Consider the following 24,107-nt stretch of genomic DNA (forward strand, 5'->3'; position numbering starts at 1 on the left):
CTTGGTCTTATCACACAGCCAGAATAATCCTTTTACCAAAAAAAAAAAAAAAAAAAAAGTTTTAACATTAAGTGAATAGATTTTTTTTAAAGAGGTCCTACCCAATTGTGAGAACTAAACCCATGACTTATTGTTTCAATCCTGTGCTTCTACGGTGCCAAAAAATTCAAAAATTTTAAAGATGGGGATGTGGGAAAATTAAGCACTGAAGTGTTAAGAATTCTGCCTTAAAACTTCTTCCCTCAGTGATGGAAAACTGAAGGGACATGAATCAAAACAAGACGTTTAAAAATCCAAATTAGGTTTTATTAGCATCACTGCCAAGTATTTTCCCTGGTTTATCTCCACTTCTCGTTAAGCCTAGTATATCTGATATTGCTTTGATTGCACATACGCCGTATTAAGTAAACTGATTGGTTTCTAGGCCATAATTTAGCAAATTACAAACCAGTGAAGAAGAGTACGTCCACTTCAATCAGAATACGTTTATATTAGTATGAAGAGTAAGTCCACTTCAATCAGAATATAGTATGTTTATATTAGTATGAAGAGTAAGTCCACTTCAATCAGAATATAGTATGTTTATATTAGTATGAAGAGTTAGTCCACTTCAATCAGAATACAGTACGTTTATATTAGTATGAAGAGTAAGTCCACTTTAATCGGAATATAGTGTTTACACATGTTTAACATCAACATACTAATTTGATGGGTAATCTAATGAAGAAATATCTGAGTACTCATGCACTTTTTTCATGTACTCATAATGTACTCATTTTCAAAAACTTTATGAAAGACGGAACTGTAGAGTTTTCCAAAAAAGATTACAAAAGATACTCTTCCAATATATTAGTCAGAACAAAGCCTTCAGCAGTTCTGCATACTTCATACAGCCTCTTATTGAGTTTAAAAGATATGTTCAAATATCTCTTCCATTTACATTTCAGTGGTATTTAATTAGTATTTACACGATAATTTTGAGCAAGTAGTTTTTACAGGGCAAAATGAATATAGTTTCTTATAGTCTTTGCAACAGATATTTCCCCAAATACTGTATATTCTGAATAAACATGCCACTGAAGAAATGTAACATTCAACTTGATGGTTTTAATCTTTTAGAAGTGAACTTAATTATACTGGAGAAAGTTATCAACATAAACATGGAAAATTCTGCATTCTTCCAAATGTGCCAATACATAAAAATTCATCTAGGCAAAATAGTATTTATGCTTCCATTTTATTGTTTTTAAGAATTAAACTGCCACCTCAGTAGTCTTAAGAGCAATATAATGAAACATACATACATTTAATTTAGACTTATGTCCATCATAGCTTCAAAGGCTTCCCTGAAATAAGGCTGGGATTCACATCTTTTTCCGTAAGGAAAGAAGCACTAACAGTAATTTTGTTATCCTTCTACCCACCCACCCTCAAACAATTGATGAATTCAAGTCTAACACGATTTAAAACTTTTGTCTACTACAACATTCATCTGATACGCCTCCCTGCATAACATAGATTTCTTAAACCTAATTGAAAATAAATCATTTTTTTAAAACTCTACAAGAGTTCTCTTAGTTCAAAATTTTATGATACTGATTTTTCTCGTCCAATACATAGGCTAAGTGGTTGCTTACCACATTCAACTCTAGTGACTTTCAATAAAAGCAGGACAGCTCTTCATAAATAGCTGAGAAGCTCTAAAGTGATTTTGGCTATTTTCTTATTACATGGAACAAAGAAATGGTTTGGATTTTTAACAGTAACATTTTAATAGCTCCTAAACAGGGGCATGAAAAGGAATCAAGTTTGCACCAGTCCAAGTACCTACAGTAACATGATAGAAGCACTCACCACCAACATTTCACACTATTTCACTCCCATGCTTTTAATAACAAGCATTTCTCACTAGAAATATTGCATTAACACTGGACTTTCAAACTGTGAAGTGTAGAAAATCACTTGCCTGACTTAAAACAAAAAAGTTTATTAGTTATTTTTGGCCAGTCAAGGTTGAAATGGCCATTTTGTTATTTCTAACTTCTGCTCCTAGGGTTCAGAAATGATTTTGCATCTGATCATTCAAGATGAGAATTTGTTTCACCTGTACCTGACAGAATAAAATGGTAAATTAGCAATCAGTTCACCCTTTGTCAAAAGAAGTATGTTCTAAATGTATATACTACAAACTATCTAATAAATGATATCTGCATACTACACATTTCATGTTTTATTATGCACCATTTTAGTGGGGAGGAAAAACTTCACAGGGATTTATTCAAAGGATATAAATAATATCCTAAGAACGTTGATTTATACACATGAGTTCTGTATAAACTGTTAAGTGGTCATCTTAGCTGAACTATAACAAGCCCCTATAATGTAAAAGCTGACTCTAAAGGCACCATGTAAAGCACTGAAATCCACAATTTAGCTGTTACTTTCCTCTTCTCCAATACAAAATTATCTGGTAGTCTTCACTGTTGACTCCAAGCTAAAATGTCCCAAATTCAGACTGCTTTACCAACAAAAGGAATAGGAAATAAAAGTTTTTAAATTTCAAGTTAGAGGAAAAATTCTATCACACAGCAATGAAACCTGAGCAAATGCAAATTTGTAATTATAAGAATATGTCCTTCATTAATACATTATTCAAATTCCTCCATGGCATTCAAACTGCAGTTGAAAATCCTATAAACAAGAACCCACTTAAACACAGCATCAAACTCTACCATGAAATGAAGAATTACATAAAGCCTATTCAGCCCTATTCAGTTTAAGACAATGAACAAAACAGAACACATTTCATCTAAATAACACCATTTAAACAGTTCTATAAAATAATGTTACTTAAGATCAGTATGTGTGGTGCATATGTGATTCCGACCATTCAGTAAAAAAGCATTAATGAGTAACAGCATTCCCCACCAGCTTGAAGCCTGTAGAGTTGATTACTTTGGCCATCTCTTTCCAAATAATTAGTAATGCCTTTTAACATTACAAACAAATATATCTTAGTACTAGAATTCCAATGTATTTTGGTGCTCCTGAGGCTGCCTAAAAATGAAAAGGCATCCAAGTGAAGTGCATTGTATACTTACTATACCTCGAAACCTCAACATTTCAGTGCCTAAAATGTGAAATAACTCTCTATCATTTAACAGTCTGCCTTACAGCAAATTCTAGATTTTTGCTTTTAGGATTTTATTATAACTTTGGGAAATTAGTGGTAAAACATATGGTTTAAAAAACAGTATGTGGCTGCACTTAAATTCACATAAAAATAGCATTTTTACAATCTTATTGAAATTTAATCCTTTTACACAGGTTAACAAAATGTATCACAAGAAAAACTAAACGTTGGGTTTAACAAAACAATACTTTTGAAGTAAAACAATGAAAAATTTTTTCAAATTTTTTACAAATGGTCACCTCTGGGTCAATTTACTAAATTAGGGGAATAAAGATGTTAAAATATAGCTGTGCTCAACTGAGCCACTTATCTGTGTACTACAGTATGGTACTTGAAATCAATCTTAAGGTCAAGATTTAAAACCATTTTAAGAAACAAGACCCTATGTGTTTTATACTACCTCGGTAAGAGGTACTCTTCCTTCCCAAAACAGTCAAAGCTTAATTAAAAGATTGACTATACATAGTTTTTTTCCTCCTCATATCTTCAGTTCAAAATACTATTATCATTGGTAATACGGTCTATATCTCGTCTGATCTGGATGATGTGGTCCAGGAAGTGGGGTTTGAGAAGGCGGACCCTGCAATCGTGGAGGAGGAGGTGGCCCTCTTGGTGCAGGCCATATACCAGGACTCATTCCCCCTGGTTGTGTAAATGGAGGGCTCAGAGTTCCTTGATCTTCAGTGAATTGGGGTAATGAGTTAGGATTATAATGGTGAGGAGGGGGTGCAGTTACAGGTGGACCACCATGTTGAGGTGGGGGAGGTCCTGGAGGAGGATGATTCATATAAGGTGGCATCTGGGCAATAATATGTCCAGGGGGAGGGGTTATTGGTGGTGGAGCAGAGGTCATTGGTGGAGGTGGAGCTTGGCTATATACCAAGTGAGGAGTACCTGCAGCCTGGGGAGGATGTGGCATTGGATGGCTTATTGGTGGTGGAGGAGGTGGGGGTGGTGCATAATGTTGCTGTGGAGGCATAATATGATGAGGGTGCGATACCACTGGTTGACCCTGATATTCAGGATGATGGTGAGCAGGTGCTGGGGCAGGTGGTGGTGGTTCTCTAGCACCTGAATTTGAGTCATCCTGAATAGGGACGGTTATTAAATTGCTGTGTTTTCTTGTTGAAATACGAAAGGTTTCCTGACTGACCGATCGAGGTGGAGGTGGAGCCATGGACAATTCTGCTGGAGGAGCACGAATATCCTCATGTGGCTGATTATAGTGCTCATGCGGCACATGTTGCAAAGGAGGTGGTGGCATCATGATGTGCTGCTTTGGCGGAATATGGCTCATATGGTGCTTGTCTGGTGGCATTATAAAACGCTCAGGGATTTCAGTTGGTGGTGGGGCAATAGGAGGATGAACATTTTCAAGTGAAGCACGGGTAACAGGTTTTCCAGCTCTCATATGGCGATGGTTGATATGAGCCTGTAAGTCTCTCTGAGACAAATACGTTCTCTTGCACCCTTGAACAATGCTACACATGAAGAGAGAACCTCGTGTACACTGCTCAATTCGCTGCACAGGATCACTACAGCTAAATCAGAAGGGGAAAAAATGTGATTTACTAAAAGAGAATATAAAAAATTATGTAATTTTCAAAAATATGCCTCTTAAAAATTTGACTGTTACATAAAACATAGCAAAAGTCCACAATTAGAAGTTACAGTTATTCTACATGAACCTTTAATCTTCCCTACTTTGTTGTCTATTAGCCATTAAGCATAGGCATTTCTGTCATCTTCAGAACTCCTAATATCAAACAATATGTTTCAAGAAGAGACCTCATTCTTCCCAAGGCCTAGAATTTAGCTAATTTTCTCAAACAATTTTACGTTTTGCATCCATTTGCCAAAAAACCCAGCAAGAAAAAAACCAACGGGTTGATTACTTACAATCATGGAATTCAAACTTGTATGGTATTATTGAGGGATAACTGTTTGTTGAGCAAACAGTGGAAAACAGTAAGTAGAAAACAGTAAGTAGAAGACACTGCAAGGACTACAAGAAGTAACATCAGCCTCATCATTAGGGTTCTTAACATTAAACATAAACTATTTCAATCTAAGCCTGGACTATTAAAAGTCCTTTAAGGAAGGGTTTTTTCTGAATTGTCAGGCAAATTTACACTTTCCTAACTTTCTAATTTGTGAGCACTAAATTTAACTTAACATTTTCTTAAAAACTCAGGGTTAAAATTGTAACTATTTTTCATTTACCATATTTAATCCATACTTGCCATTACAGCTTTCTTGACACAGTGGGGAAAGAGGACTGAAATAGGAATCTGAAGATCCTGGATCTGGTATTGGCTCAGTAATTTGAAGTCACTGAACCATTTTTGAGTTTGTTTCTTCATTTGTACAAGGAAGTTAAAGTATCTACCTACTTCACAATGTTCTTACATCTATTTCATATTACTTCAAAGAATATATTTAATATCAAACAACGAAAGTGACAGTATTTAATCCCCAATTAAGCACTATATAAAAATATATGTGTGTATATATATAAGCAATTATCATTGAATATATGTGTCAGGTCATTTGGCACTAAACTAAATGGCTCTATACTCTTGATTTTGAGTTGTCTATCTTTCCATCCTTACTATAAGGCTGGCACTCCTTATTGATGTTATTATGCTTCCCTTTAGTGGCCATCTGGCACACTTGTTTTTTGCTTCTAGTTCACTGTAAACTCTGAACTATCTCGACCTTAACAAGATGAGAGGCACTTTCTCTTGGGTGGTGCTTAAAAACAGTAATACATACTGTTTAACTCTGATTGTCATTTCTTCACTTCCTGATCTGGGTCTGTTAATACAGATAGGCTTCTGTCCGAAAATTGCTACTAAGGACCACATAAGTGAGATGTTACACTTAGTACTTTGTTATATTTAGTCCATTAGTAAGGTTAGTACATTAGTATATTCAGTACATTAGTTACATTTAGTACCTTGAGAACTAATTTCTTTAAACAAGAAGTACCTTTTAATTTCCTTTTAATAAATAAGAGGAAACCTTTAAAAGTCCTCTAAATAATGTTTTATCACATCTGAAATCCTTTATCCCAATGAAGCAATCAAATTTACTATGTAACTTAAAATGAAGGTATACCATGTTGAAAACTTAGGCCTGAGAAAACACCCAAAAAAACAAATGATATATATTTCTAGTGTTTTAACTCTTCTGAATTATAATTCTATAAACGAAATGTTTTAAACTCATAGAAAAATGTTATAATCTGTTACTTTAAAATGCGAATAAAAACATGCCAAGAGAATTAGTTGTCACTGAGCTGTCAATAAATCACCCCTCTCTCCTGCTGACGTTAAATTTTCCTACACCATAAAACGGAATCATTGCTGACAAGTGTCCACAGCTTTGTTATCAATCAATACCACAAATCTTGGTGTAGCTTTAAGCACAGGTTATAAGTGATCTAAGAAGCCTATGGCTATTCCAAGCAAGTATCTCTCATTCTTTCTTAAGCCTTCCTTATCAAGAGTTCTGAACTGATATAAAAATACTTATTCTGTTTTCTTCAAGACTATCCCAAAACGGATCTAGCTTTTTATAATTTGAGACTATGTAATGATGGTGTTCTAAGATATACTCCAGATACAATAATCAGATTTGAAAGTAGCAAGAGCTTATATATATATATATATATATAGTGCTTACTATATGCCAGCTACTATATATACGTACGTGTGTACATATGTTATATATATAAAACCTCATTTAATCCTAAAAATACCACAAGGAGGTAGGTACTATTATCAGCCTCATTTTATCAATAAAGAATAGCTAATAAATAGCAGAATAAGGATTCAAACCCAGGAATTCTAATTCTGGAGTCTTTGCTCTCAATATATCTTAATACTTCTTTAATGTCTCATCAAAAAAGTAACTGTTTTTGGTTTATAATAATACTTCTATAATGGCAAACAGATTTCATTCTGACCAATTTGAGTTGACTGACAGTGTTTACCTTGCCCTATATTAAAGAGAAACGCTAGGCAAGCTGGGCTCACAGAAGAAGATTAGCCATGTCTGTATGTTTGATCTCCTGCCTGATTTATATCACTCCCTAACCTTTAATCCAACTTACAAATCATTGCACTAAAACTTTATTATTTAAAAAAGGTAATGATAATCTTATCTTACCCTGGACACATCTTATCTCCCTTTTTTTCATGTAAAATAGCACAGTCATAGCAAAAAACATGCTTGCATGGAATCTGTAAACAAAGACATATTACAGTTAAGCATATTAGAACTTAAAATATTTCTTAAAAAAACATATATATAGTGACCTATACATAAGGCGGCTTAGAAGATACTTGAGAATACCTGTTAAAATGAATATTTATTAAGTACTAATTATAAAAACCTTTTTCAATCACAAAGCCTTTTGAGAACATCACAAAAACTATGGCCCCTTTCCCAATAAATATACACATATGTATTTGCTTACACTTTCTGGAGGTGTAAACTCTATGAATTTCACCCATGGTACCCAGACGTTTTTTCCTTTTTTTTTTTAAGAAACAGATCTTGCTCTGTTGCCCAGGATGGAGTCCACTGGTGTGATCACAGCTCACTGTAACCTCGAACTCCTGGCTGATGTTCCCACCTCAGCCTCCAGAATAGCTAGGAACATAGGTGTGTGCCACCACACCAGGCTAATTATTTTATTTTATTGTAGAGACGAGGTCTCGCTAAGTTGTCCAGGCTGGTACCAAACTCCTGGCCTCTGGCAATCCTCACACCTCAGCCTCCCGAAGTTGTGGGATTATAGGTGTGAGCCACCACACCCAGCCCTCTGCAGGTCAAAACCTCCTGAAGAACACTTTAATTACGTGTTTTTTTTTTAAATCTTGTTTCTCCTGAAACTATTTGAATGCAGTAAAAATAACAAGTATGTCCTATGTTTAATAAAAGCAGCATCTTCCTCTGGTCGTTTTAAGTTAATCAACTAATAAAAATCTAAAAATCAATCAGAAGGATACAGTAAAATGATGTTAGAACCACATTTTTAAATTCACAGCCTGTTACTATTTCTTTACTATGATGTACAGGAAAGCAACAGTGCATAATCCACGCCATCTACCATCACAGGTACGTTATTGAATTCGATTTTCTTTCTAAACGCAAACGCAAAACTATCTTTTTTGGAGGGAAGAAATGTGAAAATTACTATAAAATTAGTTAGGATTGTAAAATTTTTTTAACGATTAGAATTCAATTTTCAGAAATATTATCAAGCCTCTCTGAGCCTCAGGAAAAAAAGAAATTATAAATATTATTAATGCAGTTTTATGTAAAAAAAATTGTGGCCTTCAAACATAAGTAGTTTTGTTCTATTTATTAAGAAAAAAATTTTTCCTTAATAAACTAGAATAACTGTAAACTAACTGGTATCAAACACTCTAAAGAAATTAGTTTTCAGAAATTATTTTAATTTTCAGTTTTATTTAATATTTTACAAGAATTCAACAATTTGTCAAGATAATCATATTAAATTCATAGTATTCCAATACTTCCCTTAATTATTTCATACTTATTTAAAATGTCACAAACTTAGTCATGAAACAATGATAAACCTATCTAAATTTCAGAACCCGACCTCTATGCAAACGCTTACTGACAAAAACAGTATTTAATTATACTTACCATTCGCCCATAGATTTTAATAGGCAATCCACACTTGTCACAGAAATGAACTGGTGTATCATCCTTTTCACCTAAGATGTTTATCTGTTGAAATGATATAATTAAAATTATCTTCTCACACAATTCTAAAGATTGTATCTACACAATGAATTGGTCAGTGTTTTATAAAAGTTGTTAAAACAATTAGAAATAAAAGCTTCTTGGTATAATCTCCATGTATTCCCCACCATTAGCTGTGATACCATTAGTTTTTCTTCTTAGTGTTAATAGTTACTGATTTTACTGAAAAGTACTTCAAATTATTCTTGAAAATAGAGTATTAACAAATGATTTGTATGTACTGAAAATCAGTTATAACAAGTTCATAACATTCTTTATGTATTGTGCATTACTCTAATAAAACATTTTAACTATTTAATACTTAAAATATTTTATTGTTCTAATACAATTTTTCATTTTTAATTATACCTGAAAGTCCCAAAAAAGGTGTCCAGGAAACCTTCGCTGATTTCCAAACAGCTCACCACCTTTACAGTCATACCGTTCTTCTTCATTATAATCAAATCCTTCTGAGAAAAAAAAAAAAGTACTGCCCATTAACTTTCCACATCTCAAATTTCATTTTGGAAGTACATATACATGGCAAAATAGATCTTTTCACTAAAAAGCCCATCTGATGCCTTTCAAAGCTTTTCTAAGAATAAGACAATCAAGATTAGTTTAAAACATCAGTTAGAAGTGATCTTGGTGATCTAGTCCAACTCTTTCACTTCATTATTGAGAATATTACTATATGGAGACTCATAACAACTCAACATATAGAAAAGTGGCAAAGCCAGGAACAGACCTCAGATCTCTTGACTCCCATTCAAAGGCTCATATCAATTCATGAAACTATTTCTAATGTAAAATGTTACTGACTACTGATTATCATGCTTGTTGCACAAATTTTTAAGATACTGATCACCATTTATTCTAGTCTAGCTACAAAAATGGTATGCCATGAGACTGATTTTATTGCCAAGAGTATAATGAAAACATAAAGCATTCTATGCATTTTATTAGCAAACAAGTTATCTTCTTCTTTGCCCTAAAATGAGTAATTTAGACACCTTAACATATTCATATTTCATCCTGTCGATTAAAACCACTCCCTGATTAATTACCCAAACAGCAGCCATATCATATCTTATGTATCCTTTCCTACAATGCATTTATCAATATCAATAAACTTAAGATATATGAAGATCAAATGGGCTCAATTTCTCTGGCCTAATTAAAAAGTTGATGGCAATCTTCTCATCTCCTACAAAAGAACAAAAAACCAATCAACAGTCTGATGGGAATTCCAGGTAGAATCCAATTACCTAAAGTAAAGCTGAGCAGACAAATATATCCCTCCAAGGAGCCAGGCTTCTCACGACTCTTTTGGCCCTAGAACTGGTAAACAGAGTAGCCAAGCACACAAGTTTTAACTTTACCCACATGACTAAATTACAGCACCTATACACAGACACAGACACACACACACACAGACACACGCTCACATTAACATACAAATAGTGATGCAAGAATTTTTTGAAGCTGATAGACACTTCAGTGTACTGCTATTTAATTACTGCCAATACGAATGTATAATCCAAAGTCAGGGCGCTCTGATAAGCCACACCTGAGAGTTCCTAGGCTCCTATATCACCTATTTACACCTTAGAAAAGCTGGTGTGATCTAAAATTCAAAATAAGGAAACTCAATTTTTCAAACCCAGAAAATGATTGGGATAATAGCCAAGGAAATCAGGAGCACATTATCATTTTTCAGAGTAGTTCCACCTGTACTCCCATCATTAAACTATATATATTTGTAGAGATACCACACTGACACCCCAAACTCCACATTTTGATTGATGCCTAGGAAAACAACAATCAAAAAAAAAATTTCTTTTACTCCAAATTCCGAGAGGGAAAGGGGGAAAAGGATTTTGGCTTTTCTGCATTGTTTGAACTATTAAAGAATGCATTTGTACACTACCATGTTGTTTTAAAAAATTAGTTTTTTAAAAAAAGCCAAAGCAGGAGTGACCGTAAATTAGAGGTAGTGCAACAGCAGCCCTAGGTTATTACTAACACAATTTGTAACAATTTGACTTCAAATATACTTGTTTAGATGAGAGAAAAACCCTACAATAAAAGAAACCATAATGTATGTTTTAACTAAAGCAGCTTGATCCTACAAAATAAATACAGACAAATTGCTGGAATAGAATAGGAAGTCTAGAAATACAAAAAAATACTTTTAATACAGGGGTCCCCAACTCCCAGACCTTGGACCAGTACCCTTGGCTTGTTAGGAACGCGGCCACACAGCAGGAGGTGAGTGGAGGGCTAGGGAGCATTACCACTTGACCTCTGCCTCCGCCTCCCGTCAAATCAGCAGCTGCATTAGATTCTCATAGGAACACAAACCCTATTGTGAACTGTGCAAGAGAGGGATCTAGGTTGGTGCTCCTTACAAGAATCTAACTAACGCAACAGTTGCATCCCGAAATCACTCCCCGCACCCTGCCATCACTCTCCACCTGTGGAAAAACTGTCTTCCATGAAACCAGTCCTTGTGCCAAGAAGATTGGGGACTGCTGTTTTAACATACATATGATAACAATAAAATTCCTATTCAGCAAGGAAAAGAGTTGGGACAATGTTTTGGGGGAAAAAAAAGCCAGATGCCACCTTTTTTCCCCTTAATAACCAAATACATATCCATAAATGTTCTCAAGCAGTATCAGTGAACTTTTTCTGTGAAAGGCTAAATAGTAAATATTTAGGCTTTGTGGACCATATGGTCTCAATCACAATTAACTCCACTCTACCATTATAGTGTGAAAGCCCCCATAGATAATACTTAAATGAATGAGCATAGCTGTGTTCCAATAAAATTGTTTATAAAAACAGGGTTACATTTGGCCCACAGACATAGTTTGCTAACCTGTAATCAAGGGTAAGATGGAAAAACTCTTTTATACTGGTGAAATAGGGGAAGGCCTTTCAAAAAATGTCACAAAACCCAGAAGTCATAAAAGCAAAGACTGGATACCTGACTACATAGAATCTTCAAGATTCTCTGCAATAAATATTTTGTATACAAAATTAAAAGACAAGTGAAGAATATATACAATATAGGCCAGGCACAGTGGCTCATGCCTGTAATCCCAGCACCTTGGGAGGCTAAGGTGAGAGGACCGTTGAGCCCAGGAGTTCGAAACCAGCCTGGGCACACACACAACAAGACCCATCACTACAAAAACTAAATACAAAAAATTAGCCAAGCAGGTGGGGCGCACCTGTAGTCCCAGCTACTCAGGAGACTGAGGTGGAAAGATCACTTGAGCCTGGAATATTGATCCATGATCCCACCACTGCACTCCAGTCCAGGCAAGAGAGTAAGACCCAATTTCAAAAAAAAAAAAATATATATATATATATATATATGTATGTATATATGTATACACACACACATACATACATAACATATAACAAAAATCCTATTAATTTACAAAAAACTCAGAAGAAAGGATCTAAACAAGAAGGACCAATACTATGAAAAAATATTCGCTCTTTCATAATTAAAAGAAATTTACATCAAAACAAAAATTTTAAAAGATTTCTAGTACTCACTATTGGTGTATGGGAGTAAAAACTAACATACCTTTTTTGCTGCAATTTGACAGTACTTGTCAAACTCTAAAATCCACAGTATCTATCAAGTTTTAAAATATCCAAATTTGTAGTTTTAAAGTCTTTGGAATTAAAAAAAAAAAAAAAAAAAGGCCAAATCTGTGCAAAGTACAAATTCTACAAAACACTATGTCCAAGAATATTTGGTGCAACATTTTTTGTAACAGAAAAAAACTGGAAAAACTGTTAAATTATGGTATATCTAAAAATACCCAAACCTGTTTTTTTTAATGAGGTATATCTGCATGTACTGATAAGAAAAAATCTTAAATGCGTATTACATGAAAAAATGGCAACTACACATAAAAAATCAGTACTTTTGTATAAAAAAGTCAACAGGGATTATCTTTGGATAGAAGGATTTTACTTTTAATGTTATGCTTTCTGCAATACTGTTGAGATTATTAAACAATGGGCAGCATTGCTTTCAACAACAAAAGGAATCAAATCAAAAATATTTATAAAGGGAAATAAAAATACAATGTGCTACAATGAGAAGTCAAACAAAAAGGTTGAAGAATAAATATGATATGTAAGATAAAAACGAGGTAGCTATAAGATTACACAGACTATCTGGAGCAATCAGATAAAACAGAAAGAGTGTTGGACCTATTAGTTAAACAAATTACCTTCATCACCAGGTGGAGCCTTTGCAGGCATCCTGTTTATAGTCCTTTGAGTTCGCGGTGCAGGTTTTGCTTTGTTTGCTTGTTTGGAGATGAGCTTTATAGGAATTCGTCTGCGAACATCAAGACCACCCAAGGATCCAGAACTATTAGTGCCTTGTAACTCATTGTCTATGTCAGGGAAAAAAAAGTTGTAACTTCTTTTAGTTTTTCTTTTTAAAGATTATTCTGCCACAGGTATTAAAACAACATACCTAACATTATCAAGTTTATTAAAGATCTGGGTTCTGATTTTCAATATTACATTAAGTTTAACTGCTAATTTTATTTATTTTGGATCAACACTTAAGGCAATGCTTTTTAACCCTTTTTGAGATATGGAATCCTTTAAGAAACTGATAAAAGTTATAGGACCTCTCCCTAGAAAAGTGAATAAAATTTTTCATATAATTCCAGAGAAGTTTACAGAAACATGAAACCATTCATGAACCCAAGAACCATTGTCTTGAACTACAAGATATTCTTTTTTTAAAGAAAAAGACTAAGGAGAAAAAGAAAGAAAACCATCCCTATCCCCATGTCTGATCATCAAGCATGCAGATAATAAACTTAGTAAACTGAACTTACTAACACTGATGAAGGCAAAATTAAATAATGCATTTGAAAATGAAGTTAAGAAACGTGATTATTCCTTAAGTGTAAGAGAGTTATTCTAAAAATCATTCAGAATTACAGTAAAAATCATTACACCATTTAGTAGTAAAAACATGCAATAATGTATTGGGCTATAACATATGACTGAGTTCGTAGTCGGCCCTGTAATGGAAAATTATAATTGAAGAGGATGCAAAGTTCCTGTACTACAACTAGGTCTAAACAACTGTCACCTTCTAGTCCCTGGAGTCTTTGCTTGTTATTGTCTATAGAATTAATTCTTGTCCCATGAGTAACAGGAGTATTATTTCATAGAACTGACCCCATCTAAAGCTTAACAGTCACCTTTTTTCAAATAGATGAAAAGATATAATACAGAAAATACTTAACTTGACCTACTAAAGACAAAAAGGAAAATGCTTAAAATAGGAAATACAAATAACATATTTTTAATTTATTGTGTTTTAAACATGACAAGTTATTGAACAAGGTTGTATAACTGCCCCTGCAGGAAATATTACAGTCCAGATAGATAGCCAAACCGTTCACATTAAATTCAGCAAAGCCAAATTTGGAAGTAGTAAGCTAGTACTAATGGCCTCCAAGGCTACTAGGATTACAGACACACACCAAGTTCACATTCATTTGCACTTTTTCTGAACAATATATCAAACAAAATTAAAAATGGGTCCTTAACGATTATTTTAAGTATCTTTCAGTCTACTTACTACTCTCATAACAGCTAATCCTCAAACAAGGGGAGGGCAGAATTACATGGTTAGCTAGAATCTTGAATTGGGGTAAACCCAACTTGATTAGCTTTCAACGCTTCACTAAATAGACTCACGAGCTGATTAATGTATTTGATCTGCTTTCATTGTAGTTGCTTATGTACGTAAAAGTAATTACAAGCAATGCACCGGCCAGAAGAAACACGAATGACTTTTTCTTGCTCAAAAAGTATTCCTGACATTCCAATCAACTAAAAAGCAAGTTGTTGTACACATATAATCAGTTCAATGCTGTCCCTCAAATACTAAACATTCAAATATCAAAATGGTTGAATCGTTTTACCTTTGTGAATAATGAAAATACCAACACTTCATCACAAGTCCTTTTCACACCATCCTGAACATTTGAGGTCTCTATTGTTGCTTGCACAGTCTACCACTTTCAAGAGCTGGCTGGCCCTTCTCACTTTGCTTCACAGATTGAAGTTCATGAGGTACAGCATTTAATAGTGGTAATGTTCTGGGTTTTTTTGCGACTTTTTTGCTTTTTGTTGTTTTTAAATTAAGAATCAGAACATAAAGCACTATTTCCTTTTGAATACAGTAACAAATTATAAAGTTCTTAACAACAAAAATTTCTTAGCTATTACATAGAAAATGACTAAGGACTACCGGCCACTTAAGATAAATTCACTTTAAAAAGGCACAACACTTCCATATTATATAGTTTTAAAAAGATTGGGGATTTTTATCCTGAATAAAAGGAACCAACAAATATTTTACAAAATCTGGGATATTTTACAAAATCTGGGATACAGTTACAGAAGTGCTAATTCTTAGAATGACCAAAGAATAAATCTAGTGTTAATTGGGAGCCTCTTGGAGTAATTTTTCTGGCAAGATTCTATTAGAACACCTTCATTTTTACATTTGAATGTCAGTATGATCATAAAATGGGTCATTTTTGCATAATGTTCAAGGGTTTCATCAATTTCCCCAAGGAACTCTTAATCCTTTAATATTGAAATTATTCTTTTGAGATGCCTATTCTGTCATGATTCTTCAATTATCTAGCTAAGTGGCATTTCCTCATTTGTCAAAGGCTTTGTGATTTAAACAATTATCAAATTCGTATTTATGAATTTCATGAAAACCAGAATCTTCTGCAAGGTTTTTAATTTTATTTCACAATCAATGCATAGTATTTGATACTATCTTCTGATACTAAGCATCAAAGAGACTGATTCATTAAAAAAATAAAATAGGTAAGAATTTAGTATTAAGCAGAAGGGACATCTGAGCGGGAACTAATTTTTTAAGTGGTTGGCTCATTCGTATTTTCATGTTAGGATGAGTTTTACTTCCTTAGGCAATGTCTAAACTTCAAGAATTAAGATAATAAACACGCTTTACACCCACCCCTATTATGACTTCCTAACATAATAGCCTCTAAACTATGGCAGGAACTTGACTCACAATTCCAGTAGTGGGCTCAAATAAGAATTATTTTCCAAAAGTCGAATGTTTGCTATTCTACCATCAAAATCGCAGTTTCAACTCTATATAAATTCCCAAACACTGGAATTCTTTACAGCCTGGTGCTAGGCCGGCTTCTCCTCCGAACACACCCTTCTTAAGTGGTCTCATCTGTCCTCATGCTTTAAAATACCAGCTATAAATAAAGGTACTAACTTCCAAATACGTATTTTCAGTGCAGATCTTTCCTCTCATCTCCACTTGGCATCTCTCCTGTCTCAATAGTTATCTCACACCAGTAGTCCAAGACCAAACACTTGTTCCCAAATTCCCATCTCACCTCTATAAAAAAAGACTGTTTTCTGCTCCAAGTTTTCCTCAATTCAATAATGGACACTACCTAGTTGCTCAAACCAAAAACCTAGGTATTTCTCCTTTCTCTCACATTCGTTCAAACACCACCAAAGTATTTACAGATGTTGCCCATTCTCCTTCATTTTCACCAAACCAACCTTCCCTTCCCGTCTACTGCAATCAGCTATTTTCCATCATTCTTACCTCCCTCTCTTACACCATTCTCGATAGAACAGCCTATTATATTTTTTTAGAGATTGTGTTCCTCCTCTACTTCTGTTCAGTGGCTTCATATTCACTTAAAAATCAAACGTTTACCATGGCTTTCAATGACCTGAATAATGTGCCTGCTGCCCTCCTTTCCAATCTCACTTCAGGACTCTTACACTCTGGTTATTACTAGGCTGCAGCTGACTTCACTACATCTTCCTACCTCAGTGCCTTTGCACTTGCTGGAAATGCTTTTCCTCTTGCTTTTTTCCCAGGGCTGGGATCTTCTCACCCATCAGATCTTAGCTTCCACAAAGACCATTCCTAACAACTCTCTCTGAAATTTCCCCCATGAATCTCTCCACAGCACTGGTTTATTTTCTTCAAAACACTTATAATTCGCAAACATTTAAAAAACAAAAAAATTTTTAAAAAAGAAGATATTGTCTGTGTTCCTCCGTGAAATAGAAGTTCTATCACGGACCTGGTCCGTCTCGTTTACCATTCCATCTTCTATCTCCCGACCTACAGATATCTGTATCTGGCATAAATATACACTACATAAACATACACACCTAATTACATAATCAAGCAGATATCTGATGAGGACAACTCAATACTCAAGACAAAGCCTTTTTTTCTCCATTTGTGATATGGTCGCTGTAAATGTATGGGGCACCTGTTAACTCCAAGAGCACGCATTCAATATCTGAGAACCACAAAGAAGCAAAAGCCAGAAAATACATAACAAAGGGTGGAGCTACTCTTACTTGGAGAAAAGTATGAGAATGCCTTGATTTTAAGCTCCTCTTTGTAAATACCCTCAAATGATGAGTACGGACCTCAGTCGAAGCGCGGGGCATGCTTTTGGTTTAGGTAAAAGCTACGAGTTGGATTCCAAAAACTCTATCAGACGCCCTTCTTTCACCTCTCTAGTCCATAAAGGATCTGAGAGACGACAGGAGGTGACCACTGCAGCACCCGCCCAAAGCTGACTGAGACAGCAGGAAGTCTCCAACCCACTCTCGCCCGTCCACTCCCAGCGTAAAGAGGATTCCGCGATTCGGAGACCGCAATCTACCCGCCAGTCTCCATAACGTAGGCCAGAGCAGCTGGGCTGAATAAAACAGAGCCGGCGCTCTCCCTTCCCAAAGGCCTACATTGCCCACCGGTCCGGGTTCGGAGCTCAGAACGAGAGAAGGAGCGGTTGTTGCCGGCACGGAGGAGGTAGGTACCACACCAGAGGGTAGGCCAGGAAACGGCAGGCCCCTGCCAGGCACAGGAAGGCATATGTGAGATTTCTTCTCACTGCCACACCCTAGTGTTGTGGGGCGAGCGTAATCCCTTTTGCCTGCTGGGCAACCAGCCCCAGGCCGGCCAAGGGGGCATGGAACCGGGACCCCCACTGCCTCCGCCTCCTTACCAGTGTGATCCATGATTCGGCTCGCAGAGCACAGTGGGAGCGGAAGTCAACCGCGCCGGAGTCGCAGCGAGCGCGTGCGCACTGCCTTCCGGAGGCCAGGAGGCGGAAGTCCGAGCAGGTTGTCCTAGTTTTGGCCTGCAAAGACTTCCTTCTCTCGCCTGCACTACCCAACTCCTGTGAGGGACTCAGGCATAGTTCGAGCAGAGGCAGAAAGAGCGAGCGCGCGAAGAACTTCAGTATCGAGGTTGCTAAGGCTTCTCCTCATGTGCTTCAAGAGAAAGTAGCCTTTAACTGTGGAAAGGACACCAGGAGGACCGGGGAAGGGGAGAGCAGTGGTAAAAATGAGTGTGAGGCAGATAAACCGACTGCCCGCCCCCGCGGAGAGCTGCCTTCTGGGACTTGTAGTGCGCGGGGGCCCCGGAGCCGGCCGGCTGCGCAGGCTCGGCCGTTGCGCTGGCCCCACCCCGGCGGGCGGAGTAACGGTTTGGAATCCCCCGGGGTCGGCGAGCGCTTGGGTCCTCCGCCTGGTGTAGGAAAAGTGTAAACACATGCGCTTCGGCAGGCGTCCTCCAGTGGGAGGTTGCTCGGGGGATGGCGGAGCTGTGAAACTCGCAGCTAAAAGGAAAGTCTCAACGCTTATTGTCTAAATTTTGCTTTGTCGTGACCAGCTACCTAAACCCACGCAGAGGTGACTTGGTATATGCCCCGGTTCCCATCTCTTAAGTCTCTTTAACAGTTGAAACACATTTATAATGCTTGACTGCCACTCACTTTCTAGGGAGAGCGCTTGTGACGCTACGAACCTCTTGAACACCTGAGGACTGGGCGCCAGGGCCTGATGGAGGGTGGAGAGCCAGTGCGGCGCAGCTGCCTCCTCTCACGGGGACACCTAGCAGGAATATGCAGAGTGGAGCTAAAGGGAGCAGATAGAAACCGAGAGAGGGGAAGAGCGCGCGAAGGCTTGGCCGGAAGGAGAGGTTAAAAAGGAAAGGCCTAAAATGAGGAAGAGAGTTACCGCAACAGGCAGTACCTAGTTCCAGTTCTTGGTCCCAGGAGTTTGTGGTTGCTGCTGCTTTCATCTTCAGCCAAAACAAAAGGAAAGTGCCAAGGGGCGATTCCTAGGACTTTCAGTGCAGTCTCCACCTCGCGGACTTGGCTCATTTGTGTCCACTCCTTTCTCCCACGTTTTACACTTGATGCTCTTGGATGAATAGAAAGGAGCACAATTAAGGGAAAACACAAGCTTGGGAGTCAAGGGATTTGGGTTCTATTCTCGTTGTCCCTTGGTGACGACATCATTACCTTGGGTTATTCAAGCTTTCAGTGCCAGAGTTCCTATATCAATAAAAGATTATTACATTGACCTCTTAGAGAAATGTTTTCATGGTACTGAATTGCAAATAAAGTATGTGTAGCAATGTGTCATATCTTTGTAGTTGTACGGTGTTACCTGTGAATCATACTGTGGTGATCACTGCGATTTAAGCGCACCATGTTATTTGGTGATTATTTTCCTGAGATCTTGTAAAAGATTGTTCCACTAAATATATGCAGCTTTATAAACAAGTTTTTAGGTACATTCACAACTAAGGACATTTGTGAATCAAAATTATTCCTGCTTTTTTTAAATGTAAAGTTGTGTATTCCTAAGTGGTTTTCAAGATGCTTTCAGTTTCTGGGATTATTGTTTTGGACATTGGGGCTTGCTTAACCTTTTTCCGATACCTCCCTATTTTTCTAAATACAGTGCTGATATAGTCGGGCTCTTTTCACCAATTTGGGTTTTTTGTTTTTCTTTTTTTAAAGTTTTCACCTAGAAAGTACATCTTTTTCATACCAAAAAAATTTTTTTAGAGATGGGGCGGCCCAAACTGGAGTACAATGGCACAATCATAGCTCACTGCATCCTTGGACTCCTGGGCTCAAGGGATCCTTATGCCTCAGCCTGCGGAGTAGCTGGGACTACAGATGCTCATCACCACCACTGGCTTTGATTTTTTTTTTTTTGTTCTATCATACTTAGCCTATCAGCTAACAGCTAACGTTCAGATTCATGCAGATCCAGGTTCAGAATAGTATTATTAATGTCTGCTGATGCTAATATTTAAATAATTAGAATTAAGAGCGTTCCTATTGTATTTTATATAATTTATCCTGTACGTCAGAAGTTTTGTTGGCATTTTATGGTGCATCGTTATGAAAATTCACTGAGAGAAGATGTACTTATTTTAGATCTGATAAAATGTTAAACATTTGTTTGATTTGATTTGGCATCTGTTACTTTCAGGCATTGCTTTAGTATCTGTGGTCTGTATTTACCCCCTTAATTGTGGTTGCCTTGAATTACCAATGAAGTAGCAGTGTGATAAATTAATTTCTTTACTTACATTTTATTACTGCCCTCTAGTATCTCTTTTCAGTGACCAGCGTGCTGTAACCAGTCACAATTTCTTTATCAAGAGTTGCCATTAGGCCGGGTGCGGTGGCTCACGCCTGTAATCCCAGCACTTTGGGAGGCCGAGGCGGGCGGATCACGAGCTCAGGAGATCAAGACCATCCTGGCTAACACGGTGAACCCCCGTCTCTACTAAAAATACAAAAAATTAGCTAGGTGTGGTGGCGGGCGCCTGTAGTCCCAGCTACTCAGGAGGCTGAGGCAGGAGAATGGCGTGAACCCGGGAGGCAGAGCTTGCAGTGAGCTGAGATCACGCCACTGTACTCCAGCCTGGGCGACAGAGCGAGACTCCATCTCAAAAAAAATAAAAATAAAAAAGTTGCTGTTAATATTTATTTGTGTAGCATAAGGTTTATATTGCTTATACATAAGCTATATATAGCTTAGGTACTGACCTAAGGTTTATAAAAGTGAAAACTTATTGTAATGGGCAGTCTGAAGCACTGAGGTGCACCTTTTTACCTTACTGGCAAGACCATCTCCTACCTGTGAATTATAAGGTAGTGGTCTCCAAGATGTTTTGATAGCCTCCCATTTACATAGTTACTGTTTATACTATGAGAAAAGTAAGAGGGGTATCAGAGAGCTTGTCTTCCCCAATAGCCTGTTACAGACTCCTGAGTGCCAAATAAAGACAAAAACCTTCATCTCTTGACGCTCATTCAACTGTATCCCACTGAGTGCCTAGGACTACATAAGGCAAAAGCTATATAAATAATGACTCCTAATTCAGGGATCCTACAGGATATAATTTATAGAAATATGTGAAGATCTATATAATTTAGTTCTAAGTGTTGAGAGGAAATACAGTGCTACCTGCATTTAGATAAAGTAGTGGGACTGAGGGTAGTTAGGTTGACTTTATGGAGGGATTTAAGCTGAACCTTGATGAACCGATAAAATTTGGAGAGGAGGAGAGCAATAAAAGGCATATCAAACAGAAGAGCAAGGGTACAGATGTGAGAATTGTATGGTTTATATAGAGGACAGTGAAGAGCTTTACTTGTACTCTTGATCCATGTTTGGGAGTTCTAAAAAAATAAGTTATTATGAAGCACCTTGAAAAAGTAAGATTTCAGAGTAACAGTTAAGAAATAGAGCATTTAACAAAACCTAGCATAATATATTCATATAAACAATATAATCCAGCAAGATATATTCAAAAACAATGAGCAAATCTTAACTTGGGGTGGGGAGATGAATCAGTCGATGAACAATCAATTAGAATTAAGGTGTAATAGTATTACACCTAGACCAAGAACAATTGACCAAGAAGCCAGAGATACCTATGATGGCCAAAATGCTATGAAGTATGAGTGGTTAGTAAAAAAAAAAAAAAGATCCAGATAGTGTCCACTATATGTTAACACGTTTGATAAGCAGAAATGGAAAAGGCAGTAAAATATCCTGGTTAGATATATGCCTTATCAAGCTATGGCAGCCAGCTTTTCAAACACCATCAAAAACTGGGCAAGAGACAGATTCAGAGAATAAGAGGGAAATAGACTGTAAAAGCAGAATGTTGCTGATTGAAAGCATTGTCCCATTCCCGTCTTGAAGGAGATTATATTCTTGTTGAGTCCTGGCAATATATGTACTCAATTTGAAAAGGAACGTTTTGATCTAGAGGGATCCTGCAGCCTTCCTTTTCTGAGAAGGAAAATTTTGCAGTGGATATCCTTTGAGCTGGGTAGACCTGCCCCTCACTCTCCCTACAGCTTCTTTGCTAAGATAATTGCCTCCAGCTCACTCCTAAAAGAATGCTTAGGGTATTAAACTGCTCTATAGTAAGCAACTAGTCTGTGTATTGTTTCCTAAACTTAAGGCTTTTGTTCAAGGGCCCCTGACCCTAACCTCGGCTGCCACTCCTTGCCAGTTGAAAAAGGCTTTCAGCGTTATGCTTTTTGAATGAAGATATTCCTCCAAAGTTCGTATGTTGGAACTTAAACCCCAAGGTGGTGATATTAAGAGATTGGGCCTTTTGGGAAGGGATTTAGCCATGAGGGCTTTGCTGTCATGAGTGGTATTGCCCTTAGAGTCTGCAGAGAGCTGCCTGTGAGCCATGTGAGGACACAGCGTTCATCCCTTCCACTATATGAGCGACAAGGTGCTCATCTCGGAAGCAGAGAGCCCTCACGGGACACTAAATCTGCTGACACCTTGATCATGGACTTCCCAGCCTCCAGAACTGTGAGAAATAAATTTTTATTGTTTATAAATTACCCAGTCTCAGGTATTTTGTTACAGCGGTACAAACAGACTAAAACACCTGGTCCACTTGGTTTGTAAATAGATCCTGTTACTGTTAAATAAACGTTTCTGTCAGAAATACATTCTACATCATAGTCCAGTACATAAACTCACAACACCTAAGCATATATTTAAGTGTCATGAAACTATACTTACCCTTTCTATATGCAGTGCTCTCTGCTGTTTTTATTCTGTCCCTTTTTAAAAATATGTTGGTTATAATACACTAAAATAATGTCAAAGTACACTAATTGGTTATAATTCAAGTTTGAAAACCACTGCTTTATATCTCCCATGATGTTTTGAAGAGCTTCTTGTATTGGTCAGGGTCCTCTAGAGGGACAGAACTAATAGGAGACATAGATCCTATTACTATTAAATTATTAAATATCCTATTATTATTAAAGGGGACTTTAAATATTAACTCACACAATCAGAAGGTCTCACAATAGGCCATCTGCAAGCTGAGGAGGAGGGAGAACCAGTCCAAGCCCCAAAACTGAAGAACTTGGAGTCAGATGTTTGAGGGTAGGAAGCATCTAGCACAGGAGAAAGATGTAGGCTGGGAGGCTAGGCCAGTCTTGTCTTTTCACATTTTTCTGCCTGCTTTATATTCTAGCTGCCCTGGCAGCTGATCAGATGGTGCCCACCCAGATTAAGGGTGGGCCTGCCTTTCTCAGCCCACTGACTCAAATGTTAATCTCCTTTGGCCACACCCTCACAGATACACCCAGGATCAATATTTTGCATCCTTCAGTCAAGTCGACCCTCAGTACTAACCATCATAAGTCTACTTCTTGTCAGCTTGAACCCATACACATCTCCTGAGATCATACATAATCTTCAAATAAAGACAATAAGGTCATAATTACCTCTAACATAATACAACCATCCTTCATACAAACGAAAACGCACCAATCCCCAACCCAAATACTATTACATAAAGTTGACAATACTTAAATGCTGCTGTGAAGTCAATAAATCTTATGTCACATGATAACAGAAAAAGGAAATTGAATGAAGGTATTTTCTTAGTACAAGTGTATACATGCACAAACATGTTTTTAACAAAAGAAGGAAGAAATACGACAGTTACAGTTCTCGTGTCTGCAGCTGGTCATGTGGTCGTAGCTGTTATTGATGACTACCTTCTTCTACTATCTGTTCTGTATTCCATTTGCCTTCAGCAAGCACCTCAGCAGGTCGTGGTTTTTTTCCTGGTGGAGTGACTCAAACCTTCATTCCTGAAGTGTCTGGGCCATTTGTAGTCCCACCTGTATTGCGCTGTTGTAGTTTCCCATTAATCTTAATCACAGGGCAT

At 37.0% G+C, this 24,107-nt stretch overlaps 1 protein-coding gene across 1 annotated transcript; it reads right to left on the reverse strand.

Annotated features, from left to right (window-relative positions):
* Window positions 1-1,218: 1,218 nt before the first annotated feature.
* Window positions 1,219-18,717, reverse strand: CBLL1 (Cbl proto-oncogene like 1). Its single transcript, XM_050785213.1, has 6 exons — window positions 18,082-18,717; window positions 13,237-13,404; window positions 9,344-9,444; window positions 8,876-8,959; window positions 7,367-7,440; window positions 1,219-4,734 (listed from the first exon to the last, which is right to left on the reverse strand). The coding sequence occupies exons 1-6, from the start codon at window positions 18,092-18,094 to the stop codon at window positions 3,699-3,701; spliced, it is 1,476 nt and encodes a 491-aa protein (XP_050641170.1). The 5' UTR covers window positions 18,095-18,717; the 3' UTR covers window positions 1,219-3,698.
* Between the last annotated feature and the right edge of the window lie 5,390 nt (window positions 18,718-24,107).

Source organism: Macaca thibetana, chromosome 3, assembly GCF_024542745.1.
Source record: "Macaca thibetana thibetana isolate TM-01 chromosome 3, ASM2454274v1, whole genome shotgun sequence".
In the NCBI taxonomy this organism is placed as follows: domain Eukaryota; kingdom Metazoa; phylum Chordata; class Mammalia; order Primates; family Cercopithecidae; genus Macaca; species Macaca thibetana.

Bases quoted from the DNA above. Each gene is read 5' to 3' on its own strand.
- CBLL1 (XM_050785213.1), bottom strand. The intron at 8,960-9,343 runs GTATAATTAAAA...TCATTTCAACAG, and splicing joins ACCTTTTTTGGGACTTTCAG to ATAAACATCTTAGGTGAAAA. The intron at 7,441-8,875 runs GTAAGTATAATT...CTTTGTTTACAG, and splicing joins TTAAAATCTATGGGCGAATG to ATTCCATGCAAGCATGTTTT.